The 25,116-nt window shown below is 51.2% G+C and overlaps 1 protein-coding gene across 1 annotated transcript in view; it reads right to left on the reverse strand.

Moving 5' to 3' along the window:
- Myh9 (myosin heavy chain 9) overlaps nucleotides 1-25,116 on the reverse strand; it is an 86,703-nt gene that overhangs the window by 54,653 nt on the left and 6,934 nt on the right. The window contains exon 2 of the mRNA XM_028871057.2: nucleotides 2,400-2,751. Coding sequence (XP_028726890.1) covers nucleotides 2,400-2,732 — 333 coding nt within the window. The 5' untranslated portion in view covers nucleotides 2,733-2,751. The remainder of the gene's footprint in view (nucleotides 1-2,399; nucleotides 2,752-25,116) is intronic.

Raw genomic sequence — 25,116 nt, forward strand, 5'->3', positions numbered from 1 at the left:
CCTGGTGCAAGCCGAGAGCCCCCTGGATGTTTTACAGAGGAAGTGAGGCTCGGCAGCACCACGTGACAGTCAGTAAGGGGCAGACTGGCACAGCAGAGTGAATGGGACGTCAACGTCAAATCCTGCTAAGAGCGCCCTACCCCCAGACAGGGGGAATATGGCTCCCATGCTATCTGGGCAGACAGACAAGCCTTTCTTCCTTCATTTTTCTGCAGGCTCCCAATTTGAATTTCATATTTGATGCTTCCTAGGGGCAGGATTTGAATTTGTGTTTATATATATATATTCTCACCAAAAACCCCAGGTTCCAGGACCAGAGATAGGATTCAATGGTGAAGAGCACTGAATGCTCTTCCAGGACCTAAGTTTGGTTCCCAGCACCCACATGGCAGCTCACTCACAACTATCCTTAACTGCAGTTTTCCAAGGATTTCCAATGCCCTCTTCTGGCCTCTACAGCATGCAGGCAAAATACCCATACACTTAAAAATAGTTTAATTTTAAAAAAATTATAAAAAAACAAAACCAGATTTCGCTCCCAGCCTTGCCAGCACCTCACTGTGTATAAGGTCCCATCTAAGTGCCGTCCCATCTGCAGGCCTCTACTCTTCCCACCCTTCCAGAAGAAGGATGAACTAAAGCACTCCATAAAGAACGCTTCTGAGGCTGTGCTTGCTGTGCTGGGAGGCTCTAACTAATCAGACTGAGGACCAACGAGTGAACAGCAAAAAGGACTTGTCGTGAGGACTAACTTAGCATCAGCAAGGTGGTGGTCTGGCCCGCTCGGAACGTCTGTGTAATCCCCAGTGTCAACACTCAATTGAGGGCTTTGGCATGTGGGGTAGCGGCCCTGCGGTGGGGTAGAAGGTACCCTACGGAAATGTGAAATCGCCCTGGCGTCTCACAGAAGGCTCAATGGCTGAGCCCTTGGGAGCTCTCGCCTCCTCAGCAGCACACAGGCCTGCTTCCCCAAAATCAAAAGCAAGCCTGTGCACTGAGACTTGGACTTCCCATCTGTCAGACGATAAGGGCCATAAAAACCCTGAGGTACCTCATTCCCTTGGATTCTGAACTATGCTGTTTGGCCTTGAGAACAAGATCAAGGTGGCTGCGGAAGCATATTCAAACAAAGAGCTGTTTTAGGAAGAACAACCACCACGTTATTTCTTCCTTAACAGCTGCACTAAAAGGAGGGACCGGGGCTTCTGGCCTCTCCGGCCTCGGCAGAAGCATGGTAGCAGAAGCATGGTAGCAGAAGCATGGTAGCAGAAGGAAGGAATGCCATTTGGAGAGTGCCGCAGAAGATGCGCGGTTGGACTGCTGCTGCAACAGCCCACGGCCTTCAGAGGCCCACCTTTGGCAAATGTGGCCCTGACAAACGCGAGGGAAAGTGTAACTGGAGTGCCAAGGGCACCAGCAACTGGGGCGCCTAAGAACTGTCTATGGCAGACTCAGATATGGATTTCTGTGACGGAGAAATGTCTAAGGCCAAGAAGGAAAGCAGATGCAGCATCCAGTTCATCTTGAGGATTTCAACGATCTATCATAAAATAAACATTCTGTTTTCAAAGGCTGTTTAAGAAAAAGGAAAAATAAAGGGGGGGGTGAATCTGGGGCTGGCACTAGAAAGAACCTTGTGACCTCAGGGTCAGTAAAGCTCAGAGCCTATAACGGGGTGTGTGTGTGTGTGTGTGTGTGTGTGTGTGTGTGTGTGTGTGTGTGTGTGTGTGTGTGTGTGTGTAGGAGGGGGTATGCAGAGAGCCTGGGAAAATGCTCTTCTCTCTCCATCTAAAATCGTAGCCCCAATAGAAGAAAGAGACTCTGGTCTTTGGCGTACCTAGGGCCTTGGCCCACACTGCTCTTGGGACTCTAATGCCACTTTTCTGTAGGCCCTGGCACGGAACCAGCACTAACGAACGTGTTATGGGTCACCCTTCCACTCTTAGCAGCTCAGCTGTTCTATGTGTAACCCCTAGGAAAGAGGCTTTACCAACAGGATTCTCCAAGGGAAAAAAAAACGCCTTAAGTACCAAGATGGGACTGAACCAAACTAGTGGCTACAGGGGTTGACCAGGCAGTCCAGGAAGAACAAGGGAGCCAGGAGACAGACAGCAGCGCTCCGTTAGAAGGAATTTACCATGCTAGCTGAACCCGCACGTCTCCACAAAGATCTGAGGTCAGAGGCGAGCAGGTGGGAACATGTTATTCCTACATGTGGCCAAAAACAAGGTGGGCAGGGAACAGAAATGGTAATGTCGTAGAACGTTCCAGGCAGATGCAACAGCTGTGCGCATCTCACCTGGCACCCCTTTAAAGCCCTCTTCTCACCCAGTGGCCGGAGACCTGGCGCCTGGGGGGCACCTGGTGGTGGAGAGGCCCCGCCCCCCGGGGTCACTTACATAGATGAGCCCTGAGTAGTAACGTTCCTTGAGATTGTGCAGCACCGAGGCTTCGTTGAGGCACGTGAGCTCTGCCATGTCCTCCACCTTGGAGAACTTGGGCGGGTTCATCTTCTGGATGTCATCCTTGTTCACCTTCACCTTCTTTCCATTCTCCACGAGCTCCACGATGGCCTCCTCGCCCGCCTCCTCCTTGAGGCTGGCTGGCTCAAAGCCATTCTTGTCGGAAGGCACCCAGACCAACTTCTTGGCAGCCCAGTCGGCCTGGGCCAGCGGGTTATTGATGAAGTTTTTATCCACATAGAGGTACTTGTCTGCAGCCTGCTGGGCCATGGTGACTTAGGGCCAGGACCTAAGAGGAGAAACAATGACAGAAGATCAGCCACAGAACATCAGCCACAGAACATCAGCCACAGAAGACTTCTCCCTGCAAACGCTCATGCAGTGAAATTCCACATAATCAGACCGAGCAATTGCCAGAATTTTCTTACTCTACGTATCGAAGAGAAAGCAAGATTTGATTAGAAATTAATAAGTAAACGCATCACTCTATGATCAGCACATACGCAATTCTATAAACAACTCTACCATGGGAAGGGATGAGTTATGAGTCTCTACAAAGACAGACTCAGCCACAGTCCACTACGGAGGCAGCAGAGCAACCACACCACTGAATACTTCCAACAACACAGGTATCTAATGAGCCAAAACGGCAGCTCACAACAACTACACGATAGAAATAAAACCGAAGCCAGGCTCTGGGCTATATCATCAAGTGAAAGGGAACAGGCATGCCTCGGGGGTCAGGGGACACAATCAGTACTTGTGACTTGTTCTTTTCAAAGCTCATTTGCAAAATAAAGATGAGAAGCAACTAGTCCTCACAGAATCACAAACGGCATGGGCATATATGACACCCGTCTGTAAGCACAGTTCCCTGGGAGCCAGGGGATTGTGCAGAGAGGCTTTGAGGACTGTAGGTCCTGGTCTATGGCCTTCTCGTGTTTAGCAAGGTGGTGACTGAAGACCAGACACAGGCTGGATCCCTGGGGAACCACTGTTACTTTTGACTGAACCAAAACCAGGATCTGAAACCTGGTATAAGGTACTGGGCCCAAAGCCACCAGAGGAAGCAACCAGAAGCTGGAACACAAGTAAAGGACACAGGTAAGTTCTGCTCTGTGAGATCAAGTCTGACCATCTTACTCTGGAAAGCCACAAAGATTCCAGATTCGAACCCAGAGTTCCTCAGCTTTCAAGTTTCCTGATTCCAGCAGGGATTCAGATGCCAAAGAGGCTGGAGGCTTTGGCTGCCCAGGCCTCCATCTCTGGCTTGTTAAATGGTTTCCAGACCTAGGCTCAGGGGCTCCCTGCTCACTCCACCAGGGGCTGTTTTCCTGGAAACCTCAAGTTCAGGGAACCCTGGCGGCCTCGGCAGCTCCCTCAGCTGGTAGCTTTCCTCATCTAAACCCAGCACCAGGAAACTTCAGTCCTTACACCCCCTTAGCCTCCTGCACAAGGGGCCATCGACCTTGCAAGGACTGCTGGAGAGAGGCCAGGGTCCAGAGTCAGTCAGCTGGGAGCAAGCAGAACAGAATCAGGCAACTGTCAAGTGCCTGCAGGCTTCACCTTTTCGGTGGAGTGAGCGCCAGAGTGCCAGCACTCACTCCAGGCACCGCCAATTTAGACCAGGCCGCTGGACAAACCTTCTGTCTGCCACACACAGTAATCCCCAGGTGTCCTCTTCCCCCCTCCCCCTGCACCCCAAAAGGCGCCTGAGCAAGACTAACAGCCTCCCCACCACATCTCTCACAAACCACCGTGAACACAGAACCCAGCTTTCATCAGCTGCTGGTTCCCAACTTTTGCAGAACTCAAATTCAAACTCATCTCCATCATTGGTCTCCAAAATCCCGAGTATATGGCAGTTTCACTACAGGCTTGTAGTCTCAGCACTGGGAAGGCTAGCTAAGGCAGGAGGATCGCAGTTAGAGGCCAGCCTAGGTTACACAGTGAAACCCATAGATTGTTATAGATGACTAACAACTATTCTGCATTTCTTAATTATCCTAAATGGTTTGTAATGATAACTTTCAAGGACTAAAACTTTATATTATATTTTTAAATGAGCTGTATAAGTACAATACATTAAACAAGAATAGAAACATACATAGTATAACAAAATAACCTTAAATTTGTATCAATATACAAAAATCCATACCAATGTAAAACACTTGAGATGAATAGTTGTCTTTTTTTTATTTAAGTAAATTTATTTTACAACATCATTTAGTTCAACATAATAGCCACAGAATCCCCTGTTCTCCCACTCTCGCCCCCCCTCCCCCTCCCCCCACCCCACCCCCCATTCCCACCTCCTCCAGATCAAGGTCTCCCCCGAGTGAAACCCATCTCATCCACTGAAGACGCCCGAGGGTGCACTTGAGGGTATGTACCACTGCCCTGCACAAGATCCCTACACCAGGAGGTGGGACAGTTGGTAAGTGTCTACCACCAATATCAAGCTTACTGCCTCCCTGCCAGTCTCCTAGAAAGCACCTTTTATCATCTCTAATTCACATCAGAGAGGGTACATCACTGCTCGGGATGCCCAGCAGTGGGGTCCTAACCCACATTTGCCTTTGCCTCTGTGGCTGCTGTCCTAGACTTACGCTGCAATTGTCACAGCTGGGGGGGGGGGAGTGTATATGCATATTTTAAAATATTTTTAATTAAAAAAAATCATTTTTCTGGGAGCTGGAGAGATGGCTTTAGCAGTCAAGCATGCTTGCTGCTCTTGCAGAAGATCCAGGTTGGTTCCCAGAATGCACATGGTGGTTCACCAGATCCAGGGGATCCAATCCTCTCTTCTGACCTCTGTGGGAAACAGCGCGCGCGCGCGCACACACACACACACACACACACACACACACACACACACAAAGGCAAAACACTGATGTGCATAAAATTTCAAAGCCATTGTCTCTCTTTTTACTGGCCCTCTTTAGTTTTGACTCATAGAAACGCTCGTGACAGACAGAGAAAAGACTCACACTCACCTCCCTAACTTACTGCATGCATCCACTTCCCTACAGGGTTCTGTGTTTAGCCAAAGCTTCACTTACAAGGGCTGGAAGCAACTCTACTAGCTCACTGGAGCTAAGGGGCTGGGACGCAAACCCAAAACACTTCTTCATGGGTCACTAATGACTGCCCAGTAATCCAGAGCGGGCCTTTTGGTTTGGTTTGAAGTGACACAGTTGAGGAGGGGGAGTCTGGATTTGGTTTGGGTTTTTTGGTTTTGTTATTGTCCTCAGTACTAGGAACTGAATTGAACCTGGGCCTTATGCATGCTAGGTAAGCACTCTACCACTGGGCTAGCCCCTAAACAGCTTTTCAATACCACTTTGAGGGGTCCCTTATTACCTGTAGGCCTCCTTGCAGTGAGCTTTTGCAGCCATGCCATTTCGGCAGTGGAGGAGTGTGGGGACGTGTCTGTGGCCCTGGGACGTGCAATCTAATCATCTTCTAAGAGGGCGGCCGCCATTAGGGCAGGAGTGTGTGTGTGAGTGTGTGTGTGTGTGTGAGTGTGTGTGTGTGTGTGAGTGTGTGTGTGTGTGTGAGTGTGTGTGTGTGTGTGTGTGTGTGTGTGTGTGTGTGTGTGTTGCGCATGCACATGCATGATAGACCATGACCCTGCCTACACTCCTGCCCTGGCACTCACAGCAATGCTCCTGTGGCTGGGCCGGGTCCTCCTCAGAGGGGCTGGCAGGCAGCACTCAAGGAGTTAAACGCAGCAGCTCTGGCCCACTGGAGACTGGGTCGGGCTGGGCCGCTCTTCCCTAGCAGCTTCCTGCGGGTGCCCATCCAACTTCAGAAACCCAAGCTGTTGCCTTTTTAGGCCATAATCGAGCAGGACACACCAGAAGCTAAATTAGGACTCTCAGGAAATGATGAAACTGAAAGCAAAGAGGTTGACCAAAAACCTCTTCTTTCAACCCAGAAGGCAATTCCTTCCCTATCCATCTCCCCAGCCTCTCCCCAAGCATCCACTAGGTTGTCTCCCCCGCTTTCCTCCCTCCCCCATCCCGCTCTTTTTACTTATTTGTGTGTTTATTCAGAAAGCAAATTGTTGGCCCAGTAAAGATGGAAATTACTCTGGTGGAGACACTGTGAGCGTTTCCATTCCTAGACAACCGGACTAGTCTACCATCCTCCAAGGCCAAATTCCAGGCTGGCAGCCCTCAGGTTGTCACACTCGTCATAAAGCCTCTGCTCTCCAGACTCGCTAATGAGTACTCAATTTCCACTCCATCCTGGCAGTCATTTCATAAGGGATATTTCATCACATCCATTTTATGGGTGAGGGAGACAAGGCTCCAACAGGCCTCAGGATCCAGGTTAACTGAGACCTGTGCGGGCCCCAAGCACTGTCATTTCTACTGGAACCAATGTCTCCCCTAAATCACAGAACTCTGGGAAAGAAACAAACAGAGAAAGACGCCCCTAGTGAGGCAGACATTAGGGTGTCTCCTCAAAGCTGTAAGCCCAGCTCCTGGTCCTAGCTGGCACAGGAATTCTGATCAAAAAATGGAAACTGCCAGAGCTAAAGTAAGGTGGTAAGTGTAGTTGGATTCTGCAGTCAACCAACGCCTACAAGACTGATTCCAAGCCGGGCGGTGGGGGCGCACGCCTTTAATCCCAGCACTCGGGAGGTAGAGCCAGGCGGATCTCTGTGAGTTCGAGGCCAGCCTGGTCTACAGAGCTAGTCCAGGACAGGCTCCAAAGCTACAGAGAAACCTTGTCTCAAAAACCAAAAAAAAAAAAAAGACTGATTCCAGTCCTGACCCTGGCGGCTTCCACTCAGACTCTGTGGTATGGTTTGGACGTTAATGTCCCACCCCACAAGGCTCAAGTGCCGATGGCTTGACCCCCGACGCAGAAATGCTCAGAGGTGGAACTGGGGGGAAGTGACTGGATCGTGAGGTCTCTTCAGTGGATTCATGATTTGACGTCTCTGTAGGGAGATGGTAGTAGCCATTTTCAGAGGTGGAGCCCAATGAGCGCGATGGCAGAGGGAGTGTCCTCGGAGGTCACAGCTGGTCCCAGGACATTCCTTGCTGCCTCTGTACCACCTCACTGCCATGAGGCAAGCAGCTTTCCTCCACACCCTCCTACCTGGGATGAGGCTCTGCCTCCCCACAGGCCCAGAAAGACAGAGGCAGCAGAAGACAGACAGACACCCCTGCAGCTGCAAGCCAAAGCGATCTTTTCCTCTTTAGAGCATTTCTGTCAGGTAACTGGCATAAGGACACACAGCTGAGTGGCACACACTGGAAGCCCCGGTCCAGCTTAATCCCAGGTGTTGGCTCCTGCATCTGCATTCCCCATCTCCTGAGAACACAGGTGAGCAAGCCCTTCTCTCTCTCCTCACAGCTATTGGTTTAGAGGCCAATGAAGTTATCAAGGCCTAGATCCCACCCCACCATTAATGACAACCGTTCTAGAAAAGGAAAGGCTGTAACAACCTTCAAAGCCATGAACTTCACTTACTCAACCAACAAATACATATTTGAGGATATACACATAAAAAGTCACTGCAAAGGAGCTGGAGAGATGGCTCAGTGGCTAAGCGCACCGGCTGCTCTCCCAGAGGACCCAGGTTCAAATCCCAGCACCCACATGGCAGCTTACAGCTGTCTCTGACTCCAAGATCTGACACCCTCACACAAACATGCATGCAGGCAAAACGCCAATGCATCTAAAAAATAAATAAATAAATAATTTTTAAAAGGGAAAAAAAAGTCACTGCAAAGATGCAAAAGCCCCCAGGGTTTTACAATGCAGAGGGACACAGGACAGACTGCACGCACAGCTCCCTGAGGGGTCAACGTGAACCAAGAAGGGCAGACAGAGCAGAGAGAAGGTAATTTTCGTCTGTTTGGGTCACTGTGTTCCCCAACCCCAAATGCAACAGGTGCCCACTGGACACTCAATGGCTGAGGAGGGACTGCCTGCCATATACCCCTGGGCCCTGACAACACCTGATACCACGTCATGCACAGGTTGTCAAACTCCCCCTATGCTGCTCCTCAAAGGCTTGTACACTGTGGAACACCATGTCAACAAGCAGCTCCAACCCAGACTCAGTGAAGCAAGAAGCCAGGAGAAACAAGAAAAAGGGGGACTCGGGAGGGAGCTCAGGGGGAGCACCAAGGCTGTGAAACCGGTGAAGCTGGGTAGAATACTGACAACCGATGGGGAAGGGAGAGGAGAGACGAGAAAGCTAACGCACAGCAGTGATTCATAAACACAAATGGTTTGCTTGCTGAAGGCAGCGTTCTTCCACCTCGGTGCTTTCCTAGGGCCAAACCATGCTTGGTGGGGCTGACCTGCATATTGTTAAAATGTTGAGCCATACCCTAAGCCTCTGCCAGCTGGATGCCAACAGCATCCTGTCCCCAGTATGACAACCAAAAACGCCTCAGACATCACCAAAGATGGAGATTTAAAAGACACGGTGCCAGGCGGTGGTGGCGCACGCCTTTAATCCCAGCACTCGGGAGGCAGAGGCAGGCAGATCTCTGTGAGTTCAAGGCCAGCCTGGTCTACATAGCGAGTTCCTAGCCAGCCAAGGAGACATAGCAAGACCCTGTCTCCAAAAAAAAAATAAATAAATAAAACAAAATAAATAAAACAAAAACACTTCACAGGTCTCTGCATGGAGAAATCACTTAAAATTATCCTCCAGGGACCAGAAGTGATGCCTACAACTCAGAGTGCTCAGGAGTTTGAAGGCAGTCCAGGTTCAACATTACAGCAAGATCCTGTGTCCAAAGGAAGAGAAGTTCTGAGGCTAATTTGACTCTAGGACCCAAACAATGATGAGTGTGGATGACACTGTCACCAAGAAAGGATTGTCCTTTATAACAGGCTACGCTTTAAGGGACTCACTTGACTGTCTGCACTTTAAAGGTCCTTGGGCCAGGGGACGAGCGCGGCAGAGGGCTTTTCTAGTGCACAAAGCTAGTGTTGTCTAGTGTTCCATCCTCACAAGTCAACATTCTAAGTAGCCTAATTTTAAAATAACACACAAAAGACGTGGTGCGCCTCCCTAGAGGGGACGAAGCTCCCCCAGAAACCCCAACACAGGAGCTCAGACAGTGATTCATAAGCCAAGTTCACCAGCATCAAACAGTCCGGGGAAGCAGCAGAAAGCAGCTGGTAATGGGGAGGGAGAGGAGCAGGAATTGTTCCACATCGGTGCCAGCTTATCGTATCTGGAGAATTCCACACCAAATGCCACTTAGTGAGTGATACTGTAGGACAATCAGGATGAGTCCTGGGGAGCCCATGGCTTCCTCTCTGGGGTACCTAGACCCCAGATGAGAACTCCCCTTCCCACTCAGGCCTCTCTTCCACACTCCAATTCATCTAAGCACCTTCCAATGAGCTACCTCCACCTGGAGGGGCACCGTCCCTCAATTCTCCACCTCCCACGCCCTTTTCTAGGTCTCTGTCGTTCTGACTACCCAAGTTTACATACACACTGGAGAGTAAACTCCTCCCCAGTGGATGAATGAGGCCTCCATCACCAGTGCCTTGTGTATCCACACTTCTCCCTAGCCTCCTTCCCAGCTTAAGACTCTGCAATTCACACTGCTACTTAAACATTCTCCTATTTTATAGACATTACTGGTTAGGTTCAAACAGATTCTGTAATACCACACCTTCTTCAAAATAAGCCAAATCATCTCAAGCTTGTGAGTAGGCTGCCCTGCCCTCGTCCTCTCCAATATCTATCCCAGCTCCATGCTCATGGCCCAATCTGATCTGGACCCCAGAGCTCCCAAGAGGCTGTTTTCTCTGCATCAGGAAGCCCTCGGATCTCAGCTCACGTGTTCCCTAATGTAGCAAAAAGATGTCCTGTCTGGTGTCCCTCCCTCTATGCCCTGGGTTCATTTCCACCACAGGGACCAACTGGTCAAACTGTAATTGCTTACAGTTTCATTTGAGGACAGGAACTGAGTCTCAACCATCTCAATTCCAATGTTTAGGACAATGTGTGGCCAGGGCAGGAACTGGGCTAGGGTTTTGTGAGTGAGTGAGTGAGTGAGTGAGTGAGTGAGTGAGTGAGTGAGTGAGTGAGTGAGGTGGCTAGGAAATCACCCAAGCTTTACAGAGGGGGCCAGAGGAGAGGAGAGGAGTGACACAAGAAGTGAGGGACATGGCTAGCTCACCGTTAGGAAAACTAAGTCATTCGTGGACTGACTGTCACACGCTCCAAACAGAAAGGGAAGACATAATTGGGGCTTCAGTCTACAAAGAAAAACGGAGTGGAGATCATTTATTGACACCCCCCCCCAAAAAAAGCTTTGCATAGGACAGAACTGTTTTCTAGAACCTTCAGGGACTCCAACTTACCAAGGCAAAGCTGTCCCTAGCAGACCAATACACCGAAAAGGACACTGACAAGCACAGCCTGTGCTGCCTTTGGGTGCCATGAGAGGCTGAAGGGCTAAGTGTTCACCTGTCAACCTAAGGCTGTGGCCATCAGTCTTGGGACTGGGAACAGTGGGGGCATCTGTTCAAACCCCAAGATTGCAGTACACCAAACACACAGAATGCGTATGCTGGGGGGGGGGGCAAGCAGACCAGGGTTGGATTCCACAATTTTGTGTCCTCTGCTCACAACGCCTGGGACCCGAAAGCTATTATTATATTAGCACCTCAGACTGCTGGCTTCAGAATGAGGGGGGAGGGGCAACCCATTAGAGGAGCTGCAATGCATGCTCCCCCAGACTCCTAGTAGTTCTCATTCTTCTCCTTTGTCCTGCTCCCAGAGCGACTACCCCCATCTTCCCCAGGAGGGGCGCCTGTGACTCTGCAGGGTCTGCCCTCCCCTTAGAGGAAGGGAAATCACCACAACCTCCTTCTGACACAAGCAGAAGGAAGGCTGCCTCAACTCCTCGGATGAGACTTGGCACCCCGGAGATCCAGTGGGGGAAAAGACTGTTCCGAGCTGATCTGGGAAATGCTGACAGGCTGTGCGCGAGGGCTGTGCCAGACGAGCTGGACCCGAGCCTGGCCTGGCACTGACCACCTGTTTGTTACCAAACCCCGGGCCTCGGCTTTCACACTTGTCCGCTGGGGCTGCTGTGAAGCTCAGAGCAGACAAAGGGCCTGGCATAAACACCTAGGACGACAGCTCTTTACGGGGAGGGTCCACAAAGGGACCACTCTGCCTCACAGCCAGCCTCACAGTACCCTGTCTAAGGCAGCCACTGACCTCGGGTTGTGAAGAGGTGGAGGCTGAGCTGCTGAGCACCAGGAGGGACCCCCCCCCCCCCCCACACACACACACCTCAGGAATGTTGTTTGCTTACAGGAGAAGCTGGGACCTGTTTGTATTAGCAGTATTCCAACCCAGGCCCAAGCTGATGCTCAGCAGATAAGGAAACCAGACCAGGGAAAGGAAGGCCTAGAGGAATTCAGAATTCAGCTCAAGGGCCGAGAGCCCAAAGCCTGCGGGCCCCGCCCCCCCCCCCCCCCCCCCCCGCCTTCCTCATAGGCTGAGACATGTGGCCTGTGGCTGTTTCCACAGTGCCGATGCCCAGCAAAGGACACCAGTACGTTATCTCAAAATGTGCATGGTAAAGTAAATATAGGCAAGTTTTTATTTTGCCAATTAAAAGAAAAATCTTCTTTAAAAAGTCCTGAGAATTTCACGTGTAGGAAATTCCGTCCTGTGCACTAAAGGTAGGGATGAATTCACAAAGGGTTGTAGGCGGCCGGTCATCAGGGCCAGCTTAAGCAGGATCTTATCAGCCATTTAGGAATGTGGACTTTATTCTGGGGACAGTGGGGGGGGGGGAGATGACATCATCAGCTCCGTATTTTAGAGTTCACCCTACATACTTCACTGAGGGGGTGGGTGGCCACACATGGGAAATCGGCAGTTGGAAAGTCCTGGACCTGGCAAGGAGAGAACTTCCAAGCTGGGGGGGTGGGGGGGCATCCAGCTCCCAGTGTAGAGAGGACAGGGTACTCAGGGGAACCCAGCTCCCAGTGTAGACAGGATAGGGAACTCAGGGGGCCCAGCTCCCAGTGTAAACAGGATAAGGAACTCAGGGGACCCAGCTTCCAGTGTAGACAGGATAGGGAACTAAGGGGGCCCAGCTCCCAGTATAGACAGGACAGGAAACTCAGGGACCCAGCTCCTGGTATAAGCAGAATAGGGGACTTAAAGGGAGCGAGCTAGTTCCCAGAACCAGGCAGTGTAGGGGATTAAAACCAGGACAAGACAAAAGCTGCCAGATTTCACCTTCTGATACCCCTCAACTCCTTGGAGTCCTATAGTTAGTTATAGCCCCCCAGATGACAAGCGGCCAACCCAGGGCTCTATGTAGATATGTTTGCAGAATGGCGGGAACAACCCTTGTGTGGCGTGTGTCACGGGAACTCCAGAATAATCTTACTGTGTCTCCTCCATTAAGATAGCTGTCTCAGGGCCTCAGCATGAGAACCATTTCTAAATGAATGAATGAATCAGTCAGAGCAGAAAGCAGTAAGTCACTCCCAGCAGCACAGCGGTCCACCCTAAGGACAAACTGCCCACACAGGCCTCTGGAGCCCAACCCATTGCCCAGTGCCTTTGACAATCTTTCCTCTTCCATCCACGCTAGACACCAGCAATCAGCACCCCAGAGTGTCCTTCCTCACATCACACCCCCAGAGCAGCCGTACACCCCCTCCCATTTCCAGATGAGAGTTTTCCAAGGCCCAGGCATGGCCCTCACCCAGCAAGCAGCCCTTTCTGAGCCCTGTGGTATGAACTATCCTTGCCCTCTTCTCCTGGGCCCAGCTCAGTCCTGCCCTAGAACCTCTGCTGCTCTGCTCATTTTCCAGGGTGCAGAACAACTGTTTCCTCTGGTCCTCTTTACAGACGGGGTCCCCCAAGTCAATGCTGTGGGAAGAACCAGAACTTTTCAAAACATTCAGTGTGTCTTCTGGGATCCTAGCAGACCTGAGTGACCATTCCAAAGGCACCTCCCGCTAAGTCTCAGGACAAAGGGAGAGGGAGAGAGGGGTTGAGGGGGCAAGGAAAGGGCGAGAAAAAGGCTTCAACAACAGGTTAGACAGCCTTGGCCCAGAGCGAAGGCCAGACAGGCAGCAGGCGGGGCTGGGGCTACAGATAAGTCATTTATACTGGCCTCTGGCTTGGCTTTTAATTGGTTCAATATTTGCACAGTGAGATCACACAAGAGGCCTCACCTGCATGTAATGAGCCTTCGCTCAGTCCAGGAGCTTTAGGGAAGCAAGTCATTCCAGGAAGAGATATGGCCCCGCCGCCAAGCAGAGTGGGGCAGCTGGCCCCTCCCCTGGCCCCTCCCCGGTGTCCCCTCCCCTCTCCCTCAGGCTTGATAGGTTGAACACTTCTGGGGTGCTTTCTCTGGGAGCTGTCCCCACGTGTACACAAGCGGGGCCCTCACGCAGGCGGCAGCTTTTCCCAGCTTGCTGGCGGCTGCCCACGCACGCATGGGGGCAACTCGGGGCCCTTCAGACAGCGAGATTCCTTCCTTCCCCTTGGTTCTGCTGAGAGAGGGTTTTTCTCTCCTCAAGCATGTGAGCATGGTTTGCTGAAAACCAACGCAGAAAAAATAACCATACTCGAACATTTTAATTATATGCCACTGTCTCGGTGGGCAAGTGCAGAACGCTGGTCTCCGAGTCCACATCGTGACTGCTGAGCAATGCAATCCAGGGTCGGAAAACAAGGCGCCCTGGGCCTGGTGGTGGCGGCTCAGGCCTTCAACACTTGCCCTTCAGAAGGCGGAAGCAGGTAGATCTGTGAATGAGGCTAACCGGGTATCCATTGCGAGTCCCGAGCCAAGACCCTGTCTATACATAACTAAACTAAATGATTTCGTTCTGAAGGTCACTCTACCTGGAACCCACCAGACCTTCAGCAACATTGTTTTCTCTTAGTGATAGTCAAATAAAATTTTTCATTTTTTTTTATATTTTATTTTTAACTTTATTCTGGGGTGGTGCTGAAAATTCTAACCCAGAGCCGTATACATACTAGGCAAATCAGCACCGAGCTACTAAATTTTTTAAAGCTGAATTATAGAGCCACTTCCCCATACAGCTGCCTTCTTCTGTTCCCGCAGGTCTCGGGACGCTGGTCACCTATAGGGCCCTTGGTGGCCAGCACAGGTGGGTGCTGAATACGGCCTGCCCTGAACTGATCAAAAGTGGGGAGGGTCTAATCTTCCTTTCCTAAAGGTCAAAGGTCCAGGAATCAAGTTCAATAAAAATATGTACCTCCCATTCTCTCTCTCTGCTGCTCTGTATAGAAGTATGCCTGGTGGGTGGAGGCAAGGCGTCGGTGGACAGAGGCCAATGTCCAGCATCTTGCCCCACCAATCTCCACCTTATTTTCTGATAGTCTCTCACTGAACCCAGAGCTGGCATGTGTCGAGACTGGCCAACCAGCAAGCCCTGAGATCTGCCTTGCAGACTCACATAGCCACACCTCACTGTCCAGACATCAGTGTGACTACACGTGTAAGCAAAGGCCAGACTGCAGACCTCCGGGACCACAGGGGATCAGTGTCACCATACCCCCTCCACCCGACTGCATGACATACCCTAATCTTTGTTTCTAAGACACAAGTGACAGCCCCAACAGCCTCCAGCAACTAGAGTGAACTCTGATCATGAGCACCATCCCGGAAAGGGAGGGAGACATAGAATGTCTTAGGAGAAATCAGACGCAGTCAACAAGCTGATAAACTCACAGGAGGAGACTCTGGGCCTCCGGGCAATCCCTGCCCCCCTGCAGTGACTTGAAAAAACACAAAGGTAAGGAGGATGTGGCAGGTCTGGCTGATATTACTGTCCTACCCTGTCCCAGTAAGGCCTAAGCCAGAACCACTGTAGAGAATACAAAGGTCCCTGTGCCAGTGTTTGCTGGCACCCCAGACAGGCAGCCCCTCCCCCTACAGCGGCTCCTTAAGTCATCTGTACGTCTCTGTCATGGCTGAACTCACAATGAGTCAGTGTTAGACGCGGCACACTTCAGGGGCTTGAAGTCACATCCTGCCTAACCCAACTCAACATGATTTATTCCTCTTCAAGAATGTAGCTCTTTCCCAGAATTTTGTCAAGAGCTCTAGTCAGAATTTGGCCTTGAAAGGGGCTCATTTACAGGCTGGTCTCCAGTAGCAGATCAGCTCGGACATGCAGGAAGGATCCTAAGGTCAAGGCTGTGAGAGACCCCCAGAGTACCTCATCCAAGGAGCTCCATCACAGAACGAACACACGAACACACACACACACACACACACACACACACACACACACGTTTTCAAATTTTTTTTGACAAACGCCAACCAGCTTCATGAAATGACGGCCACGTGCAGTGTGCACGCCATTATTTTCCCCTGAGTGTACTGTACTTCATGTCTACAGACCCTGGTACCACCCAGCTGGCAGTCGGAAAACACCCCGAATCAAACTGCACTAGGCAGAGGAGACCCACACAGGTGAAGCCACTGGCCCAACCAAGTCCCACTTTCAATTAGACCAAGCAGAACTCCAAGTTCAGAGGCAAAGGCAGGTCAGGAGGCAACAACAGACCAAAACCTGCTGCTTGCCAGGCAGTGTGTCTCACCATATTCCTATGGCTTGATCTTGCCAACCTTGACCAAGCCAAGGCAGAAATCATGGCCCCTCTCCCTTAAAAAATGGGGGCTCAGGAAGTTCAGAGGCACTTGCCTAGATATGAGGACTCTGGAGCATCCCTTAAGAATCAGGAAGGCAGCAGACGGGGTGTGGTGTATATACCTGCAGCCCTGGATCCTGGGGGACAGATGGTAAGACTTAAATTCAAAGCCATACCAAGACCTTTTCTTAATAAACAAACACGCCTTTAATCCCAGTACTCTGGAGGTAGAGGCAGGCAGATCTCTGTCAATCTGAGGCCAGCTGAGACCAGCCTGGTCTACAGGGCTAGTTCCAGGACAGCCAGGACTACATAGAAAAAGTCTATTTCCAAAAAAAAAAAAACACCAAGCAAGAGCTGGAGAAACAGCTCAGGGGTTAAGAATGCTTGCTTACTCTTCCGGAGGACCAGAGTTCAGTTCCCAGCACCCATACAGGGCAATGGCCTGTTAACTCCAGCTCCAAGGAATCTGACACCCTCTTCTGAGGAGGTCAGACTGCATTCCTGAGCCTCCTCCTTTCAGGAAGATGATCAAAGTAGGGAGCCTAGGCATGAAGACTAAACCAATTGCTTCATACATAAGACAGAAAATAAAATAAAATAACAATGTCCAGTTACATGGTTCCTCCTGTCTAAAGGCAGGCCGACCCCAGCTGCCCTTCAATAGGGAGCTTGGCTGGCAGAAATGACCTACACCAGAATCCTGCCTGCCTGCAGAGAATTGCTCTTTTCCCTGAGCCACAATTAGGCTCCAAAGTGACCAAGGCTGGTCAAGGTTGTACATAAGAAAAGAAGCAGGGGCACTGCCCTAGGGACATTCACGCCAGGTCATCCTGTTCTGGAGCAAGCCCTGTACCCCAAACACATGTAACCATATATACATAAAAACCTGGAAGAAAGCCAATGAGACGGCTAAGGGGGGAAATGTCTGTCTGGCACCAAGTTTGATCTCCAGGACCCATATGGTTTGGAGAGAACCAACTCCCACAAGCTCTCACCTCCATACACACTTGCACGTGCACACGCGCGCGCACACACACACACACACACACACACACACACACACACAAAACCTGGACACATACACAGGCATGTGCATAACAGATATGTACACACAGACCTATATACATAAACACACACACACAAAGATGCATACCCAAAGACCTAGATACAGACGTACAGAGACATGTACACACAAAGACCTAGCTGCATACAGACATGTACAAACACAAACATGTACATACACAGACCACTGCACACATGTACACTCGCAGACATGTACACAGAGACATGTACTCACAAAAACCTGGATACACAGACTTGTTCAGAGACATATACAAAACCTGGATCCACAGAGAGATATGTGTACATAAAGACGCATGTAGAGATCTGTGCACATAGACCTGTGTTCACAGACATGCTCATAGCATGCACACAGAGATGGCAGAACAGAAGTGCCCCAGAAGAAGCTGGGATCAAGACAAAGTGATGCTCTGAGTTGGACTCTCCTGGATGCAAGCGCTGAGTCGTCTCTGCTGTCTGGGTGAGGTGGGTGTGAATCAGCTAGCGAATCACTCAGAATCTCCCTTACAGAGCCCAGCTCAAAAGAGCACACAGCCGTTACCTTCATCCCAACTGCCTCCACACACAGCAGCCGACCTCACACACAGCAGCACTGTCAGGTAGCTTCTGTTGGTACCCTGATTTGCAAAAGAGACAACTGGTACATGGCTTGCTACTAGCGTCTGCATCCTGCAGTTCTGGGCTCCAGGGTCCTGCATCCAACCCTTTTGCTCCCTGCAGCCTAGGATGCAATAAGGCAGCAGACACACGAAGCCAGGGATCCCAGCAGACACCAGATCAGGAAGGAGAACGCGAGGGCGACTCTGGTCTCCTTGTCCCATAGCTGAAGTGGTCCTCAGGCCTGACACTGACCTTTCCTGCACCAGACTCCCCCTGCCAATCCCTTTGAACTTGATTCCTCTGAGGTGGGACGCTGGGAGAGGAAGAGGGTCATCTCCCCACCACAGCTCCTCCCAGCTGTCTCAAAGGGGCCACATAGAATATACAGGAATTTAATAAGCCAACCACAACCAATCCGGAATGTCCCCATCAGTCTGGGCACAACAAAGCAGCCTGTAAAGCCGACAAGAGCCTTTGAGTCCCCCCCCACCCCAGCGTCCAGATGGCCTAGGCACCCAGATGGCCCCAGCACCCAGACCTCTACTCAGGTCCACAACAGAGGACCACATTCTTCACATTCTTGTCTGAAAGCCAGAAGAAAAGAGGTGGGTGGAGCTGGGGGAGGGGCTCTGCTACTTCAACCTAAAGATAATTAAAGCCCGGGACTGGTTTTCCAAGGGAAGACAGGCCCAGCCCACAGCAGCCAACTTGGGCACTTTCACACAGTGCGCGCTTCGGCAAGGCGTGTGGTGGGGCCGTGCTACCTGTGAGCCTCCCCAGACTGCTCCCATGCAGGACACACAGCTGAGAAGCAGCAGGAGGGCCTCTGCAGCTCTGCAGCTCTGCCGTCCTCTGTGCCATGAGGTTGGGAGTTCTAGCCAGAAGCCTGGAACTCACTACCTGCGGCCAGGGCTGGGGAGGAGGGGGCGGCTAGCTTGGGGGAGCCCATTGCTGGGAGGGCAGGGGAACGCCACGTGCCCCACAGTCGGGGGATAATGAGGCATTCCTCCTGAGCGCTCGACTATACATCGACTCCTCCTCCTCCTCACCCCGACAGGGACAGGAAACAGTGCAGGCAGCAGGCTGTGGGCAGAAGGCAGGCTGAGAACAGCAGGCTGGTGGGGGCCCGGCAGGAGGAGGCACGCTGGAGAAGAGAAGCAGAAGCTGGGTTCTCTAAAGAAAGCGGGCTAAAGATATCTCCTCCCTAACCCCCCAAACACACACCTGCTGACCACATCTGCCCTGGCCTGCCCACGCTCACCTGAAGTGGGATCTTATACCCGATACCAACAAGTCAGTAAGCCAAAAGCCACTGTGGCAGAAAACCCATGTCACCATGGCCCATAAAATGGTTGCATGAAGCAGGGTGTTGGTGGCATATGCCTTTTATCCCAGCACTTAGGAGGCAGAGGCAGGTGGATCTCTGTGAGTTCTAGGACAGTCACAGCTACAGTGAAACCCTGTCTCAAGGGGGACAAAAAAGATGGTGGCATGAGAAGGTGGGAGGCCATGAGAACAAAAGATCTTAGCTCTCTCATCGTCTACCTATAGCCTGATTCTTAGGTTCCTGGGAGTCTCAACATGCCCAGCTATTAAATGAGAGCACTACTTCTGACAGCCTTCCTTGTAGGAAACTTCAGCCACAATCACCTGGATGTGACTTCAAGTTTCATACAGTCATAATGACAAGACTGACATATAAAATAGACTTGGATCTGAGGTGGAAAGGGACACTGAGGGCAGGACTGGGATGGGGGGTTGTGCACCTGCTGCTTCAAGTCCCTCCAGGCTGCTGAAGGTACCCCATCCTTCGGCTGTCTACAGAACACCAAGACAAGAGTGGGGGGGGGAGGGGAGTGCGAGAGAGGAGGCAGTTGCTTGGTCCACAGTTTCAATATGCAGCCGAGTCTAGCCTTCACTGAGCTCCTCTATGGCCCGAAGACATACTAAGCTGTTTACACGTGAGAAAGTGGGGATCAAAGCAGACTAGGAAGTAGTAGGGGTGAGTAGAGCACGCCTTTAGTCCCAGCTCTGGGGAAGCAGAGGCAGAAGCAAATGGATCTCTATGAGTTCAAAGCTGCCCTGGTCTACATAAAGATTTCCAGGCCAGCCAGGGCTACACAGTGAGACCCTGCCTTTAAAAAAAAAAAAAAAAAAAAAAAAACACCAGGAGGTGCTAGACCTGAAAAGGTCACCAGAATGTCTGGGCTGCTCTGGGCTCCTCTGATGGCTGAAGACCCACCTCAGGTTGCTATCCACGATGGAAACAGCACCTTCACAAAGATGATTAAGTCAAGCCACGGTTACTGGAGTAGGCCCAAATCCAATATGACTGGTGTCCCTCCCCTAAGAGATTAGGACACAAATATGCTGAGGACAAGTATGTGACGACACAATAAGATGGTCGTCTGTAAGCCGGGGTGCCAATGGCCCCACTGGAACCTTGACTTCCAGCCTCCAGAACTGGGAGAACAAACGCCTGCTGCCACTAGCCTGCTGCCTAGTGGCCCGTCTGTGGCACTTTGCCATGGCCGTTCCAGCAGCCTGGAGTGATGGCTGGCAGTGAACCGGTTCCTGTGGCTGCTGTCTGCCTCCATAGCATCCACACTGCAGGGATGTCCAAGGACTTACTCAATGGCACAGTCCCAGAACCTACGACAGCCTCTAATGCACACCCAGCCGTTCCGTCCATAGCTAATGAACAAATATAAAAATGGGATAAAAAATGGGATCCAAACTCAGCTGCTGCCCCGTCCCCACCATGTGCCACTTCCTCCCCCCATTTCTGATTCTTACATTCCCTTCTCCCACCTCCACTATGACAGCTAGTAAATAATGTAAAATAGCATAAACTCAATGATAATCTTTGGCCTGCAATCACCAAACAGCAGTGCAAACAGGAAGTGAATAAAGCTACAAAGGGGGACTGGAGAAATGGGTCCGCCATCAAGAGCCGCTCCTGCTCTTGCAGAGGATCCAGATTCGGTTTCCAGCACCACATGGTGACCAATAACCGTCCATCCATTACTCCACATTCAGGAACCCAATACATGAAGGCTGTAACACATATCAACTAATCTCTTTTTAAAAGGGTCACAAAGGGCCTCACCCTAACTAAGAACATTCCACCAGCTGCTGGACTCCTCCAATTACTTTTTTATTAGTACCAACTTCAACCCATGTGTGAAAAGAAAGCTAGGTTAAGCCTTGGATTGTGTTGCTTTGAGTAAAGGAGGGGGGGAGGTATTGAGAACCGTGACAAACCTCAAACCCAAGAGGCCTGGTGCTGATACAAATACAGACTGCAGATTGGAGAGAGGACCCAAGAAGGTGAGCAAAGATTGTAATGCCCGAGTCCACCCCAGCCTGCTTCATTCCCCCAGCCGGGCAGGTGGCAACAAGCTTCTGGCTCCTTCCCAAGCAACAAGTTACCTCTCCTGCTCTCTAAGAAGACCGCACATTTCAGAAAGCCTCAGTTCACGGGAGTGTGAACTGAGCGGTGGGGTGGGGGCAGAGAGAGCTAAGTACAATGCTCTCCCTGACAAAAGCAGGCACCCACCGCCATCCTCAAGTCCAGCTGCCCTGCAAATAATATTTCCCCACTTACAGATAAAAGATCTGTTCAAAAGCTGCCACTAGCATTCTGAAACTTCCTTTTTACAACAAAGCCAAACTGTTGCAACTTATTGCTACAATTCTTACACCATCTCAGCAAGGCAGAAGCCTCAGCAGAGTCCTGGGCCCCTGGCAAGGTATCTAGATGTTTTCTGACCCTCCCCGCCCTCATGGGTGGGGCCCTATCCCCTCTTCCTTCCTCCCCCCGCCCCTCAGCAGTCTTCTTCTTACTCAGTATGGTCCTCAGCAGCCGACCTCATACTGTGAACAAGGCCCCTTGGAGACTTTCGGTCCTCCACCTCTTCCACACGGGTTTTCTGAGCCAGGTCTTGTAAACTGCACAGGTATACACAGAGACAGACATAGGGCTGGGAGGCAGAGAGTGGAAGATCTCCCTCCACAGAGCCTGCAAAGGTCTCCCAGCAACTGGCTCCAGTCCCTGAGCTTCCTGACAGCTCATGAATGACAAAGTGGTTTTACCAGCTTTCTATGAACCGGACTGGGCACCCAGCAGCCCAATCTCCTCTGCAAATCCCCATTTCTCCTCCACAACACCAAAGGCATCGACCATGTTCCTAGGACCAGACCTGAGCACAGAGAGAGCGGCCCAGTGACCTCAGGCACCAGCCTCTTGATACGCAACCCTCTCTGGAGAAGACCTACGACAGACACTACTCAACAGCCAGCTGCTCATCGAGTGAACACATTAAGAGTCAATAAAACCCACGGTACTTCCCGACAATGTGAACGGTACTACCCCCTCAGTGGACAATAACATGGCCATCATACCCAGTGTGATGATGTGGCGACATAGAAAACTTCAGATTACAGCTCTAAATGAGAAATCAGAGGACACAGCATCGCTCTGCTTGGGATTTGGTGAAGTGCACGCAGGTGTGTGCGTGACTGCATGTGGGCATGTGTGTGCACGCGCAGGAAACCCAGAAACTCCAATGGTGGGGTGCTTCTAGGCAGTGTTGTTGCCATACCTGTGCTGTGAACAACAGGCTCCTGGCTTTCCTTTTTAACTTCAACAGGACAGTCTCCAAGAGCAATGGCTGTTTCCCAACAGTCCGTGAAAAATCTCACCTCAAGTCCTTTGTCTGGGTATAACATGGCTGACCACCCAACCAGAGGACACGGGCAGGCTGCCCGGCACCCAGTCAGAGGCTAATGACCTGGGAGTGGAATGCAGCACTCGAATTCCCAGGAAATGGTGCAAGGACGCAAGCCTCCTCCGTGGGCTGCCTTGGGCTCTGCAAAGGCTAGGGCCTACCAGAGAGGGCACCTTTCACCAGTCCTGAGTCACACCTGAGTCACTCCTGAACAAAGCTTCAGCAGGGCTGACATGCCCAAGAGCACAGTCCCAACCCTGCTCCCTGGACACGTCACGCCCTGCCCTCTGATTTTACTTCAAGCGCCACCTCCTCTAGGCAGCCTTCTCAGACTCCCCAAGGCCTTCTCCCTGTATGAGCTGGAGCCCCGACTCGGCTCCTGCACACAAGAACCACGCTTCCTGTGCCTCCATTCTCCCAGCACCTGGCCCTGGGGTCCAGCTTTGTGCAGCATGGGAATCTGTGTTCTGCGGTGTGGTTACTGAATAACTAAGGGTCGGACGGGCAGACAGACAGAGGAAGGAATACAGCAGTGCACCATGCTCGGGCATCAGCAAGAGCACGCCTGTGAGGAGACAGCAATGGGCTTCTGGCCATGGGCAACACTGCCTCCAACAGCAACCAAGTTATCCTGGGCTAGCAGCCTCGGTCCTCTCACCTGCCCTCCCTCCCTCCCTCCCTGAGCTCCATACTCAGGGAAAGAGTAGCTGCAATAAATACCACTTATTTACTGAGGCACAGGAGGCCTCAGTGAGTGGCCAACAGCAGCAGCGATGATGGTGCTCTTTAAGGAGCTCACAGCCAGAGAAGGAGAAAGTCATGGGAACCAGTCCATCCTCTTTGCAAGCGAGGCCATGCCTACCCTCGGTGGGTGAAGGGTGTTGCAAGGCCAGGAAACTGAAGTGCCCCCCCACCCTACCCCACCCCCGGTTTAAATGCAATTCCTCAGCAAAATGAATGAGTTTCTACTTCCTGGGGGCAAGAAGAGAATTCATCAGCATGTAGCCTGTTATATACAGGTGCTCAAGAAAATCTAACCTGGGGCTGGAGAGATGGCTCAGAGGTTAAGAGCACTGGCGGCTCTTCCAGAGGTCCTGAGTTCAATTCCCAGCAACCACATGGTGGCTCACAACCATCTGTAATGGGATCTGGTGCCCTGTTCTGTCATGCAAGCGTATATGCAGGCAGAACACTGTATACATAATAAATAAATATTTAGAAAAAGAAAATCTAACCTGTCACTAGCAGAACTGTGACTCAACTCAGAAACCCAGATTCTTGGGCTCCTACTCTTCCTCCTGCGCTGGCTAGTTTTCTAAATCCAAACTGAGAAAATGCCCACCAACCCAGACTGGCCCTGGCAAGCCTGTGGGACATTTCTTTGACTAACGATAGATATGGGAGGGCCCGGTTAACATGGCGTAGTGCAACCCCTGGGCAGGTGGGCCTGGGCTATATAAGAAAGCAAGCTGAGAGAGCCAGGAGGAGAAAGGCAGGAAGGAGGCAGCATCCCTCCATGGCCTCTGCTTCAGTCCCTGCCTCCAGCTCCCTGCCCTGACCTCCCTTCAGGACAGACTGCAGATCTAAGCCTAATTTAAAAACCCCTTTCCTCCCCAAGTCACTTCTGGTCACGGTGTTCCAGCACAGCAACGGAAACCCTAAGTAAGACAGGCACCACGGAGGCCTCAGCTGGGTTCAAGCAGCAGGGACTGAAGCTGACTTGGCCCTGACCCTATCTATGCTAAGGCAAAGGGGAACCTTTGGCTTCCCAGGTCTCACAGTCCAGCAGGCTCTAAGATTCCTAACCCTCGCCCCCATTCTGGCCTAGTGAAGTCTCCAAAAGTGTTCCGCTGCCTCGTTCTACATGTTTACCACACAGGAAGCTGCCTTCTCCAGCCCAGTGACTTCACATAAAACACAGGAAACACAGGCCCTCTACATAAAGGTGCCTCTGCTGCTTTCTAAACCCTTTCTTCTTCACGCTTACCCAGCTCAGACCGGAGTAACAAGCTGAGCTGCGCTGTGTGAGAAGGAGGATACACAAGGGGCTGGCCCCCTCTGAAGCCTCAACAGTAAGCCCAGAAGCCTGCCCACCGGTTCCTTCCTGCATCACTTAGCCACCACCACACCTTGTTACCAAGGAGCAGCTTCGGGGAATCAATTTCATCTCTGTGACTTGAACACGTATCTCCTACCATCTGAGAAGAGATGTCGACAATAACAGAAGGGGAGGGAGGGAGGAAGACGGGACGAAGATGAAGAATGCTCCATCTCAAAGCTGGTATGTTGCAGATGGGAAACTGAGGCAAGCTGCAGGAGAGATAGTCAATAGAGTCCAGTCCCAGGTCTGCCCGAAGCCAAAAAAATAAAAAAAAAAAATCTTGGCTTCTTTCTTCAACAAAAAAATAACTGATCCTGAGACTCTGAGTCAAAGTTACTAGAAATTCAAACTGGCTGAGGACAGTGAGTGCCAATGTGGCTTTCAGGATGGCCCACCCTTCTGCTTGGCACTACCCCATAAGAGATACTAATTTCTTTCTCTCTCTTTTCTTTTTAGCTTTGGGAACTCTTTCAA

This window comes from Peromyscus leucopus, chromosome 20 (genome assembly GCF_004664715.2).
Source record: "Peromyscus leucopus breed LL Stock chromosome 20, UCI_PerLeu_2.1, whole genome shotgun sequence".
NCBI classification, from domain to species: Eukaryota; Metazoa; Chordata; class Mammalia; order Rodentia; family Cricetidae; genus Peromyscus; species Peromyscus leucopus.